At 40.6% G+C, this 13,859-nt stretch overlaps 1 protein-coding gene across 1 annotated transcript in view; it reads right to left on the bottom strand.

The window, feature by feature from the left end:
* Positions 1-1,651: 1,651 nt before the first annotated feature.
* QPCT (glutaminyl-peptide cyclotransferase) overlaps positions 1,652-13,859 on the bottom strand; it is a 30,133-nt gene continuing 17,925 nt past the window's right edge. The window contains exons 4-7 of the mRNA XM_006056834.4: positions 9,050-9,226; positions 6,812-6,911; positions 4,029-4,145; positions 1,652-2,285 (exon numbers count right to left, since the gene is read on the bottom strand). Coding sequence (XP_006056896.1) covers positions 2,140-2,285; positions 4,029-4,145; positions 6,812-6,911; positions 9,050-9,226 — 540 coding nt within the window. The 3' untranslated portion in view covers positions 1,652-2,139. The remainder of the gene's footprint in view (positions 2,286-4,028; positions 4,146-6,811; positions 6,912-9,049; positions 9,227-13,859) is intronic.

Raw genomic sequence — 13,859 nt, 5'->3', positions numbered from 1 at the left:
TACTCTACAGTGCTCCAGAGGATGAGCTATAGCGCCAGGCTACTTGGGTTCTAACCCCAGCACTGTCACTTACTAGCTACATGATCTTGAAGAAGATACTTAACCATTCTGAGCATCATGCATGCGTGTGTGCTAAGTCACTTCAGTTGTGTCTGACTCTTTGTGACCCTATGGACTATAGCCTGCCAGGCTCCTCTGTCCATGGGATTCTCCAAGCAGGAATACTGGAGTGGGTTGCCATGCCCTCCTCCAGGGAATCTCCCTGACCCAGGGCTCGAACCCACATCTCTTACATCTCTTGCACTGGCAGATGGGTTCTTTACCACTAGCGTCATCTGGGAAGCCCTCTGAACATCATAAAATGTGGCTAATAGAACCTATACCCTTTAGGATTGTTGTGAGGATTAAGTTGGTAAAAACATGTGCAGCGCCTATAACACTGACCCTCAGTTAGTACTCAATAACTGTTGGTTCTTAATATTATTTAACTCACAAATGCACGGCTTCCCTTTATAGAATTTTAGAAGCAGATTTGTGTAAAATAAAGTCTGTAAAAATCCAGTTCTGTAAAATTCACCAGGGTCCAGTAGTCAAGACTGCATCTTTCAATCCAGGGGGTACAGGTTAGATCCTTGGTCAGGAAACTAAGATACCACATGTTGCATGACAGGGCCAAAATTTAAGAATAAATGAATACTTGTAAAAAAAATTGTTTAAAATGAAATAAAATTCACCATCATGAAATTGCAGACATAGTCAGATACAATTGTATATAATTCTGGCTATTCTTGTATAAAATTATATAAAGTCATATACATAAATTATATTTTAGCCCCTGTTTTGACCTGGAAAGTATGTTTTCATAAGTAAATTCCTTTTCCAATGACTGTCTTTGCTATTGAACTTGAGGTTGCTATTGATTTTCCACTCAGTTGTCTCACACCCTATCCAGTCCCAGCACATTAACTCAGTGAGGTTTATTAAATGTCTGCACAGAACAGAGAACACATGAAAAACAGCAACCCCCCAATTAACTTCATCTATTAGTATATGGCAGGATGAATCGCATCATTGTTTAACTGTGATCAAGTCTGTATTTCTAGATAACTGTTTCCTATAGCTAAAGAAAAATCTATGAATTCTTAACAGGTTTCCATCCATACAATTTTGCTTCCATGAATCTCCTATAAGAAATTAGCTATCAGTAATTAAACAAATGTGAATATCATATAATTTATACAACAATACACAGAAATGATCATAATTGCTGTGCTCTCTCTGTGTTACCTTCATACTGACTCTGGAGGACACACTCAACAATCTCTGTCTTCATTGTAACCCAAGATCAAAACAACAAATAAATGTCTGGTAATTATATAATTTAACAGACAGAAAGCCAAAAAATTGAAGATAGAGTTTGATTATAAACACACATAAACTGCATTGAAAATATATGAGGAAAAATTAGAATGAGTGATGATTTGGTTAATATAATGAAAGTATGGCTTTTTTACTTTCTCTATTTTCTATGTTTTTTGTCCTGACTATATTATTTTACAATAAAAATGCAAAATTTGTAAACAATAAAGCTGAGCTATACTTTAAATCATATGATTTTTTCATTTATATATAAAGAAAGACATTCACAACATGGCATTTAATTTTGATTTAATTTCCATAAAATAAATCATACAAAGATTTCTCAAAGAGATTGAGTCCTCAAAATGCATCTCTGTTTTGTTTTATATGCAATAGATTTGCAAGTATAAGAAAATCATAAAACTAAAGCTATACATTGCACCTGACCATCATACTAAATATTATTTTAGAAGACCATGATACTAACTATATGTATCTGATTTAGCTTCATAGTTTCTCATCTAAAGGAGTTTTTTTAGAGATATGTATCTTCAGTTTTTCTTACATTTGCCTTTATCACTAGATGAAAATTAATGAGCAATTTGGACATGACATAAATCTAGGATATTCAAAGATACCTACAGAAAGAATCTATAGGATAGAAGTTTCCACACAGCATTGTCTAGAGTCAGATTATTTTAAAGGATTCCTTGACTTTTGAATATGATACTAGATGCAATCACCAGAATATTTAGTTCACCAGTAAACTAAACCAGAATATTACAAATGAAGATATTCTAACACAAATACTTGTAGAATTTTGTTTAGATTGTCAATGGTTGTTCTATCCAAATTTTCTTCATTGTCATCCATGGTGTGCCAGACTTCAGGGAAAGGAGATGATATCAGATGCAAAACTGGAACACCTAACACAAAGAAATGACTTGTAATTAAGTACATATTTCCCATGAGTAAACTAGAAAGTATCATTCTTCAGAGAAGTCTAAGTGGGAGCTCTGTACTATATAAACACAGCTAATAACTCAGCTAATAACCTGTGTACGTCCCTGTATCTTACCCTGATACTCCAAAGTCATTCATTCATTAAACAAATATTAATAAATTCAGTAAATAATAATAAAGCACTTATACTATGTGCCAGCCCCTATTCTAGGAATTGAGGGTTCATCAGTGAAAAGGCAAAGCCCTGTTCATATAGAACTTACATTCTACTAGAGAAAGAAACAAATAAACAAATACAAAAAATAATTTTTGAAAGTGATAAGGTTTATAAAGAATAGTAAAACAAGATAAGGGAATAGAGAATGAGGGGCAGAGAGCAGGGCCAAGAAAAAGGAATTTAAAATCAGGATGGCCCTGGATTTCCCTAGTGGTCCAATGGTTAAGAATCCGCCTGCCAAGGAAGGGGATCAATCCCTGGGACAGGAAGATTCCATGCACTGTGGAGCAACCAAGCCTGTGCATTGCAGCTACGGAAGCCCACGGGCCCCAGAGCCTGTGTCCTGCCACAAAAGAAGCCACCGCACTGAGGAGCCCATGCATTGCAACTAGAGAACAGTCCCCACTCTCCACAACTAGAGAAAGCCTGAAGGCAGCAATGAAGACCAAAAATACATATAAATTACAGTTAAAAAAAATAAAATCAAAGAAGTCCTCTTTGAGAAGCTAACATTTACACAGATGCAACAAAGGAGAAACTAAGCTGTGTGAAGACCTGGGGATGACCAGGCAGCAGCATTAGCAAGCCCAAAGGTCCTGCGGTAGGAGTGTGCTTGGCCTGCTTGCAGAACAGCTGTGTGACTGGGTCAGAGCAATAATTAGAGAGGTAGGAGGTGATGCTGGAGAGGAAGAAAGGAGTCAGAAAATGGAAGCCCTTGTAGGTCATGATGAAGACTTTGGGGCTTACTCTCCATGATGGCAAGCCAACAGAGCTTTAAGGTAGGGAAATAACATAATTTGATTGACATTTTTTAAAGATAACACTTGCTCATACATAAAGAATAAGGAGGCAAGACCAAAATAAGGAGATGAATTGGATGGCTACTGTAAGAACTGTTGAGTTAATTTACACTTCCAACACTGATGGAAAGGATGAAATGAAAGTGAAAGTGTTAATCACTTAGTCGTGTCTGACTCTTTGCAACTCCATGTAGCCCATCAGGCTCCTCTGTCCATGGAGTTCTCCAGGCAAGAATACTGGAGTGGGTTGCCATTTCCTTCTCCAGGGTATCTTCCCAACCCAGGGATCATACCTGAGTCTCCTGCATTGCAGGCAGATTCTTTACCATCTGAGCCACTAAGGAAGCCCTTTGCTTCCTTATTAGCAGGAAAACACCAGAGTTACACAAAGTATAAGAATACAATCTAGGTCTGTGAAAGGGAAAGTGGGATGTCAGAGGCATACGAGTGTTGATAAATATTCTACATGTAGGAAAAAATAAAAAGGTCTCTTCAGGGATTTACAATGACTTTCATGAAAAAATAAAAGCCGTGAGATGATTGGTGAATGATTTAATTTATCAGCTATTAAATTTAATGGTTCTTCACACTTCTAGATTGTTGTAAATGTACATAAAATACACTGAATATGATAGGCAAAAACCACACATGTGCATGCATGCATACATATTTACACATACACACATTACCTCTTCTTAAAAATGGAATGTGGTCATCCTGAATCACACCTCCATAACCATAATTCCGGAAATACCACCTCTCCGAAGAGTGATCCTTGAGCAAACCTAATTCACGGAGTCCATGTTCTGCAGATGATAATTAGACAGCAGATGAACATGTATTTTTAACTAATCGACAGTCAGAACGCAAAAAGAGTTTGAAATCTTGGCACTTGGTTTTAAAACACTGTGAGTAGCGCACCCATGACAAAAAAAACCTCTGAGCTGACCTTGGGGTGTGGACATTTTGGATTAGCTCTGAGGGAGGAGTCACCTCTGACTCCAACTTTCTGACTCCTGAGAGTCAGAAACTCAATAGAACAGTGGAGAGACGAAGAATGAGAAAACTAGAGGGAAGCAGGGGGGGAAAACACAGGTGTAGATACTTACAGATTTTCACCCCGGAACAAAGAGTGTTTCAAGAGATGCTGGGCTTGAAAGGGAACTTAGACAGAACAGGTATGAAGTACTATACTGAGTGACCTGTCTTTGCAAAAGCGATGCTTACTATGACTTGCATCAGTGGTTCTCAAAGTGTGGTCTATAATTAGTTGCATCAGCACCACCTGGGAACTTGTTAGCAATGCAGATTATCTGGTCCCACTTCTGACCGACTGAATTAGAAATTCTGGGGGTGCAGTCCAGCAATCTGTGGTGTAACAAGCCTTCCAGGTGATTCTAATGCACACTAAAATTTGAGAACCATTGACCTACATTCCATCACTCCTGTCATAGTGGAACATAGAACTCCTGTGTTACATGAGTTACGTATAACGTGAGTCTATGGTGTAAGATGAAAAGAGATCACTAGAAGAGTTTAGGACAACCAAATGAAACTTTGCAGCATTGGTTATATTCATTGCTAAATTTAAAGGGTAAAATTAGACCAAAGGGTAAGCATTCGTATGTAATATGATTTTAGGAACGTCAAAAAAGCCCTTACTACCACAATATTCCCATCTGTTTATTCATAATTATAATTCCTTATCTCATATACAACTTTTCCTTATACAATTAGAGATACGGTTTGAATATAAATACCACTCAGTGGGTTACACAATGGGTTAAAATTATATTAACATGTGAGTTACTGATATAAATTCATTCTGGTGGAAGAAATGAGATAAGGGAACAAAACCCATGACAGAAGGCCAAACCCAATTTGTTGAGGCTACTCAGAGTAAGGAAAACATGCTGTAAGGACGTGTTCCAAAAAGCTTATATTAATACCAGAATAGCAAGTCTTTCAAATTAGAAATTGAAATTTGTCAAAGATAAGCATCTGAGGTTCAGGTAAACATTTCTTTCACAATATTCTAGATCTGGATATAGGCACATTGTGGCAGAAGTATGAGTTGAGATGGCAGCATTTTCCCCACTGCTGAGAAGGAAGTACTATCCTACCCCACTGCAAGAAGTCTGTGTGGCTAGAAAAGAATTCTTAGTCTGATGTTTTTGCGCAGGGCTTGAATTCTATAATAAACATCTATCTCATGTTCATCCTTCCCTAAGGCCAATCTTTCATCGTTTGTTTTGTTAGTGTGTGTGTGTGTGTGTGTGTGTGGAGAGAGGGAGGAGTATATGGAGTAGAGATACAAGAGAAAGAAGTTATTCTTCTTCTCCAAGCCCCCAGCCTCTCTCCTGAGCCATAGATAACTTTGTTTCCTTGGCTAACCTGGCCTAACCTCATCTGGCCTAATCTACTCTCATTTAGTTGTCACTAAACCTTCTCTTCGGAGAAGGCAATGGCACCCCACTCCAGTACTCTTGCCTGGAAAATCCCGTGGATGGAGGAGCCTGGTAGGCTGCAGTCCATGGGGTCACTGAGTCAGGCACGACTGAGCGACTTCACTTTCACTTTTCACTTTCATGCATTGGAGAAGGAAATGGCAACCCACTCCAGTGTTCTTGCCTGGAGAATCCCAGGGACGGGGGAGCCCGGTGGGCTGCTGTCTAGGGGGTTGCACAGAGTCGGACACGACTGAAGTGACTTAGCAGCAGCAGCAAACCTTCTCTTAAGTGACTCTTGAAGGATTTTGGCTTTCTCTTGCATCCCCTTTACTTATTGCTTTAGAAAATAGGCAAAGATGGTACTAAATTTAAAAGAATATCACAACTACATAAGGCAGCAAATAGAAGATGACAAAGACAACAGAAGAAAAAAAGAAACATTAAAGGATATCTTTTGGTATCATTATAAGGACATAACATTCATCATTATCCAATGTGCTTTGCTGGGTTTTCCCTAAAAATGCATTCCATATGTTACAAACAGGACTCTGAGAAAATATCTCGAAGCTATTCTAAGGATATGAATATATGAAATGTAGTATTTTATGTTTCCATTTCAAAATGCAGTTTCATGCAGGAAAATAAAAACAGATGAATAGGAATAATTAATTAATAAAGCAAGAAAAAAGCCAGTAAAGTATATTGTATACTCTGATCACACCCTTAAGTCACAAATTCTGAATTTTAGAATGCAGTGTTTATCAGTCAGAAGAAACCAGGTTTGATTCTCTAAGAGTGAAAAAGTGAAAGTGTTAGCCTTTCAGTCGTGTCCAACACTTTGCAACCCCATGGACTGTAGCCCACCAGGCTCCTCTGTCCATGGAATTCTCCAGGCAAGAATACTGGAGTCAGTGGCCATTCCATTCTCCATTCTTCCCAACCCCCAGGGATGGAACCCAGGTCTCCCGCATTGCAGGCAGATTCTTTACCATCTGAGCCACCATAATAAGAGCGCTGCTTACCAATTGCTTCAAGTCTACCAAACCATCTAGCAGTGTTTGGGAAAAAGTTGGGAAACGTTGGGAATGGAGCTCCAATTAAATCCAGTAAGACCAATAAATCCTAAGGGAGAAAAAATATTATATAATCACTGTTGCCAAAATACATTTCATACTCAACAATAGAAAAAAATCAGTCAAGACTAACTGCATTTTAATAACTGAGAATGAAATGAGGAGCTGTATAAATCAACAAAAGGTTTAATAACATTGTAAAGGAATCATCTGAGGGAGATTTTTAAATCTTGCTTATACAATGTGGAGAAATAGCAAAATGTAAATTCTTAATGTCTGTAACTCCAGAACAATATCACTAAGGCTAAATTAGAAGGAGGACACTTGGATAAATATTTCATAGAAAAAAAGGATACATTTGCTTTATTTTCAGATGGGCTTAAAAGCCTGTCTTGTCTTCTACTCCATTCTAATCAGTCATTTTATCCTTAGACTGTAATAATACAACTGCCAAAGAGAACACTTGCATAGGAACTATTTATTCCTTAAAGCAGCACATAGAGTTTCCTTGACTAGGAGCTCTATAAGCTTAGTCTCTGAATATCCATTTCCTTTTCTGTCAAATGAGAAGCTCTAGCTTGCTGATCTCTAAAGGTCCTTTCTGGCTAAAAGCCTCTGTAATAAACCAAGTGATTCTTCTTTGAGCCATAAAATTTTAGCAGGCTTGAGGACTCCCTGGAGACTACCCCCCACATTAAGAACGCCTGATTTATGTAAGTGAGGTAAGGTATGAGTAATATCTAGCATTGATCCTGATATATAATAGGTATTTTTAGAGTCTATGACTCTAAGACATAGTATCTATTAACTCATGAATGATGATTAAATATATTTATCGGGAAAAAAATATTTTGTTTGAAATAGGAGTATATTCACCAGGTTGGATAAGCTCCTAGGAATTTGTTCTGGAGGAAAAATGGTCTTAACTATCACTATGAATTCACGTATTTGGACTCGTAAACAAATAACTTTGTTCCTCCTGCTGATCAATCAGGCCTCTTCTCCTCCTTTGAACCCTTTTAACCACTTAAGCAAAAGTGATTAAATGAGGTGTCAATTATGTTCTCTTGACACCTTATGGGGCTTCCCCGGATGGCTCAGTGGTAAAGAAGTTACCCACAATGCAGGAAATGCAGGGTTGATCCCCGGGTCGGGTAGATCCCCCGGAGAAAGAAATGGCAAACCACTCCAGTATTCTTGCCTGGAAAATCCCATGGACAGAGGAGCCTGGTGGGCTACAGTACCTGGGCTCACAAAGAGTCAGACATGACTGAGTGACTGAGCATGTACGCATGACCCCTTGTGAGCTGCCAGTGGGCAACGGGATAGAGAGAAAGCCAACACGAGATGTGTTGGAGTCTTACAGGACACTGCATGAGGCCATCCGGACTCACAGGGCAAAGGTCAGTGATAGGACAAAGGACACAGATGAATGGAGGGTGTTAGAAACAGGTTACCAGTTCACAGATAGGATGAGAGTCAGGGATGGGTGGAGCCACAGGAAGATTGAAGTCTCATGGGTTCCATGCTGGTGTTAGTGAATGTCAAATATGGGAAGAGAGTCAGAATAGGAAGGAAATTCAAAGATGGAATAAGGGACGAGGCATGGGTTGTGGGGCCAGAATGAAGGATGAATGGGGGCCATAAGTTGCACCCACTACTTGGTAATAAGACCAAAATTTTAAGGAAGCACTGAAATGTCACTACCCTCATGTCAAAAACGCCACATCAAAATTTCCTATGCACACTGGAAGTCACTATAATGTTTTGAAGCCACCAAGGAAATTCTTCACTCCCATCCCTACACTATGTTCCACTCATACCCCATTTCCCAAGACCTCAGTCTCCTCTGGCTTGACAGAGGCCTCAGAGATGGGACTTGCTCTCTTCACCTCTAAACTTACTGGGGGAATGTGCTCCCATGGGACCAAACTGAATCTGATGCTTCCTTATTCTGATTTTTTACATCATTTTAGTTAAGTTCAGTCAAACATAACTTCTAACCCAGAATCATTCTTTTTAGCTCTGGGATTCCTCAAAAACCCAGTCCCTGCCAAATAATGCTCTATTATAAACACTCTGCTCCAAGAACACCGTGGCACTTTTAGGTCTTTAACTGGCTATAGCTTTGGCCTCCTTGGAAGCAGAGCCTGCAGCTGCAGCATCCTGAAGAGCACCTGGACTCACCATGCCATGCAGTTGGTTGGTGTCCCTCGCTCCAGGTGGGTGTGGTGTCGACGCCATCTTGGAAGCTAAGTGGCGAGACCCATACAGAGAATCCTGAGGAGACCAGAGATGAAAAGCCTCTTCTCCATCAAAGAAAATCAGCTGGAGTGAAAGATCTGGCCTTGAGTCTGAGATATTCTGAATTTTTAACAAAACAGAAAAAGAGAGAAAATATTCTGAGAATTTAAAAAATAGCATGCTTTCCTATTAACTGGACAAAAAGATGTGCCATGAAGCAAAGGAAGAAGCCAGAACAAGTGAAGATATGTCAGAATTTATTTTGCACCATTTCCTCTCTGAAAATCATCAGAGATCCTATAGTCTTCACCCTTACAGATCTCACCATCTCCACTCCTTCTGAAAACAGAAGTCTTACATTTTTTTTCTTACTCTTCAGAGAACTCTGGAACTACAATGGTGGACACTGTGACACAGCACCCGGGTCCCTTTCAAAAGGATGTGTTGTCCCTGTTGCCAGCAGAGGAGTCAGCAGAAGGCCTTCAGTGGTTGGTCCCCTTAAGGACTGGCTCAGCCATGGAGGTTCCTACATGTAATGACTGGCCTAAGCAGGCATGGGAGCCCTCTAAAGGGCCATGCTACCTCCAGAGCTCCCCAAGGTTTGGCTGAGGCTGTTGCTGAACCTGCATGGCAGCCCGGCTTCTCCCTCTGCCTACTCCCATTTCTTTCCCCTCCTTGCCACAGGTGTGATGGTAAGGCCACGCCCTACTAAGTGACCGAAATGCTAACCTCCACATCAGAACACACCTCCCAGGGAACTGAACCTGAAACAGTACCAGTCTTTCTTGCTTCTCACCTTAGTTAAGTCTGCAGTGCTGTATTGAGTTCGAGAGTCTGCCCTTGGAATGCAACAGAGACACAAAGAATGGTAATTACAGCCTCTCCCTCAGAGGAACCTACACTTTACTTGGGTTAGGGAAAGATAAATACGTGGCCATGGCAAAACGTATTAAGGGTCACCAATGTAGCAGAAAAGTCCTCTAGGAACCGGGCAGATTGAGAGGTGGAATCCTTGGAATGTCAAGGAAGACTTCAGGAAAGAGACGGTATTTAAGCGGAACTTAGAAGGATGAGTAGGATTCTGATGGATGTTACACTTTCCACTGTCTTGACAGCAGCTCTCACCTTTCAGATTAGTCTTTCTGGTACCCTAACCCCCATAGTCCTTCAACCCCATTGGAATCTCTAATCTATTATGTTCGAATCTATTGATACGTTCACCTTTTCACAGTCTTTACCTCTAAACTGTCCCCCCTTCACTCTATGCGTGGGTGAGTGCATGCTAAGTCACTTTGAGGCATCTTAGCACGCATGCATGCATGCATAGAGTGAAGTAAGGACACAGAGGTAAAGGAAAGACTGAAAAGGCGAACATATCAATAGATTAGAGATTCCAATGGGGTTGAAGGACTGTGGGGGTTAGGGTACCAGAAGGACTAATAGTCATCATAAATTCTGAAGTCAATCATTCTAATTACTCCCTGTGTACATGTTCAGTTCCTATGCCTCTCTTCACCTTGGTCAAATTCATGTGGCAAAAACATAACATTAAGTTCAACTATCTGCCTGCTTTGTGCCTGCACTCAGGCACCTGAACCTGGATGAAGAAAAATACACAACCATTCACTCTCTCCAACTCTAGGCAGTACTGGGGAACTGACTCTGATGTTGCTTTAATCTGTTACAGATAAAACTTCTCCTCTCATCTCTCTAAGGACATGAAAATAGCATTCTTTAAAGTTATTTTCTGTGGCTGTATCCTATTTCCTCTGAGTTCATTTTTCAACTTGTATTATTTGTTTTGCTTGCTTTCTTTCTTTCATGCTGGAGACGGTCCTCACATATCTGATCATCCTTTGTGTGCATTTGCATGAAGCAATAAGACACGATAGCACTGACGACAGACACAGATTGCTTGGCTCCACTGCAAGGCAGTCTGATGCCCACTGAGGGTTTTCACTGAGGATCCCCAAATGTCACTGTCTGTGGGCCTTCTCTATGGGTGGTTTGCATTCTCCAGAGAAGGATCCTCCAGTTTCCTGTCGGACGGGTGTGAGCTGGCTGCGAGCTTTCTCAGGCTGGAAGCAGGGAAAAGCTGGGGAAGCTCACTGCTTACTGTGTAGTCTTTCCCTTCATCTTACCAATTCCCATGAGGTACCTCATTGTCCCCACATCTAGAATCTCCCTGGCTCAGTTTCTCCAGAAAAATATCCCATCATCTCCTACAAGGATACAGGTGAAAGAGTCACCTACCTGCCAGGTAGGGAGGGGGTGGAAATCTTATACACGTGTGTGTGTTAAGTCGCTCAGTCATGTCCAACTCTTTGTGACCCTATGGACTGTAGCCCACCAGGCTCCTCTCTCTATAGGATTCTTTAGGCAAGAATACTGGAGTGGGTTGCCATGACCTCCTCCAGGGGATCTTCCCAACCCAGGGATCGAACCCACATCTCCTGTGGCTCTTGCATTGGCAGGAAGGTTCTTTACCACTAGTGCCATCTGGGAAGCCCTCTTATACACCTTAGGGCTCCCTATACAGACTTACACTCTCCTCCTCCATCCCCTACCTCATCTCTGCCTCCTTACTGTCCCCTCCTATCCCTGAGCCAGTCAGGACTTCATCAGGGGACCACTGTCTTCTTAGACTTCTTCCCCTCTGGGCAATGTGACATCTCTCTACTCTGATATGTCATCTGTCTTTTCTCCATTCACCTTCTGTCTTCATATGGTGGTTTCCATGAACAGATGTTCCCTGAATTCTTCAAAGATGGAATTTTTCTTGATTGCTTTGGGGAGATTTCATAAGAAGGAGAAAAAATGTCATTATCAACTGAAAACTAAGTTATCTTTGTATGGTAATCATTTCAACTGTCATACTATTACTCCTTAATTACACCCCAAGAAAAAAACAGCTTATTATATTTTGAGTCTCTCATAACTCCTGATAGTACTAAAGATAAGATGTGTCTGTCCATGAAACATATATGCACTCAGGGTTTCATAAGAACTGGGAGACACAGGTTCGATCCCTGGTCTAGGAAGATCTGAAGAAGGAAATGGCAACCCACTCCAGTATTCTTGCCTGGGAAATCCCATGGACAGAGGAACCAGGTGGGCTACAGTCCATGGAGTCACAAAGAGTCAGACATGAGTTAGCAACTGAGCAACAACAAGAAGTAGTGAAACAGACTGTCTCACTGGCAAAAGGTATATCATACAAACATTAGTGGAGACAGTCAAAGAGCCTTGACTGGTTCCAAAGTTCTAACTCCAAATCAAAGAGCATAATCATAGAATACAAGGGCAGAATAAGATGGCTTGGGACCAGAAACACTCTGTTCATGCCCAATGTTTACATATTCTGCAAGTTTGAAGGTTCAGGTGCCTCAGAAATGTCAACAGTTTGGTAACTCCATGGTTCAGTACAATGGCTTGCTCTCATTCTCTTCTCTTCGCACCATCTCATTTAGATAGCCATAAACTGTTTTGAACAATGACCCTGAATCCTGTGAGGCAACTTTCTCTTTTTACTTCTTTTTACGATTGGTGGAAAAATAACTTTGGCCTTTAATCTCTAATAACTCAGTCTCGTATCTCAGAGCTAGAAAAAATGCATGGCCAGATTTGTGACGGTCTTCTAGTCCTTCTTTCTGGCAAAATGACAAATGCCTAGTTACCAGTGTTAATAGAGTCAGTACATTACCTGCAGTCTTTCCCCATCCAAGGCTGCATCAGCTAACGCCATAAAAATAAGGTGTAAAAACCACCCCAACTTCAGCGGCTTAAAACAACAATCATGAGTTCTCCGGGATCTGCAGGTTAACTGGGGACAACTGGTTTAGGCTGGAGGAGCTCTGTTTCACCCTGCAGTCATCAAGGTTGGCTCTGTTCCACAAGCCTCTTAGTCTCCTCCTAGGACTGGCAAGCTAGCCAAGTCATGCTCTTCTCACAGTGATGGCCAAGGCACAACAAGGCACAAAAGAGCGAGCCCAATTGCACGAACACATTTCCAGCCTCCGTTTGTTATCTACTAGCATCCCATTGGCCAAGGCAAGTCAAGTAACCAAGTCCAGAGTCAAGGAATGAGAAATTACCACCTGCTCAAGTGGAAGGGCACAGCAAAGTTACAAGACAAGAGAAGTGAAAGTATAATTACAATCTTATTACTAGAAGGGGAAGACTGCAAAGAATTGGAACCATCATCCAGTTAGTTTCCTATCCAGGCTTCTCCAAGGTCACATTCTATCACCCCTTACACAACTCATGACAGCTGAAGAACATAAATATCTCCTTAATACAAACCTAAAGTACAACTGAAGAATAAATCTGATACTCTCAGGGATTGCATTCAAAACCAGTCTTTATTTTTCATTGCCTACATCACTGTTTACTTCTAATAGAAAAGACACTTATCACAGGGAATATAAGAATCCCTACATGAACTTAAACTATTAAAATAGAATGATCATCTGGAAAGACCAGAGGCCTTTTGGGAGACAATGGGGGAGACTTTTCTACTATGATGGCCATTTCCAATCTATAGGTCCACATCAAAATTGAAATATTTCCAAAATTTTACTGTACTATATAAAAAACTTAAAATGAGGACTTGGAGATCAGATTAAAATTTTTTTGTTGTTTAAAAAAGAAAGGATAATTAAAAGAATGCATGTGCATTTTGCTAATGGAGAGCCTTACTCAAAAATCATTCAGCCCTTTCTACTTCTGGTTACCAGAAGCAGGAGTGAATTAC

This window comes from Bubalus bubalis, chromosome 12 (assembly GCF_019923935.1).
Source record: "Bubalus bubalis isolate 160015118507 breed Murrah chromosome 12, NDDB_SH_1, whole genome shotgun sequence".
NCBI lineage: Eukaryota > Metazoa > Chordata > Mammalia > Artiodactyla > Bovidae > Bubalus > Bubalus bubalis.
Note: the sequence above shows the minus strand (reverse complement) of the source record. Positions and strands in the feature narration are given on the sequence as shown.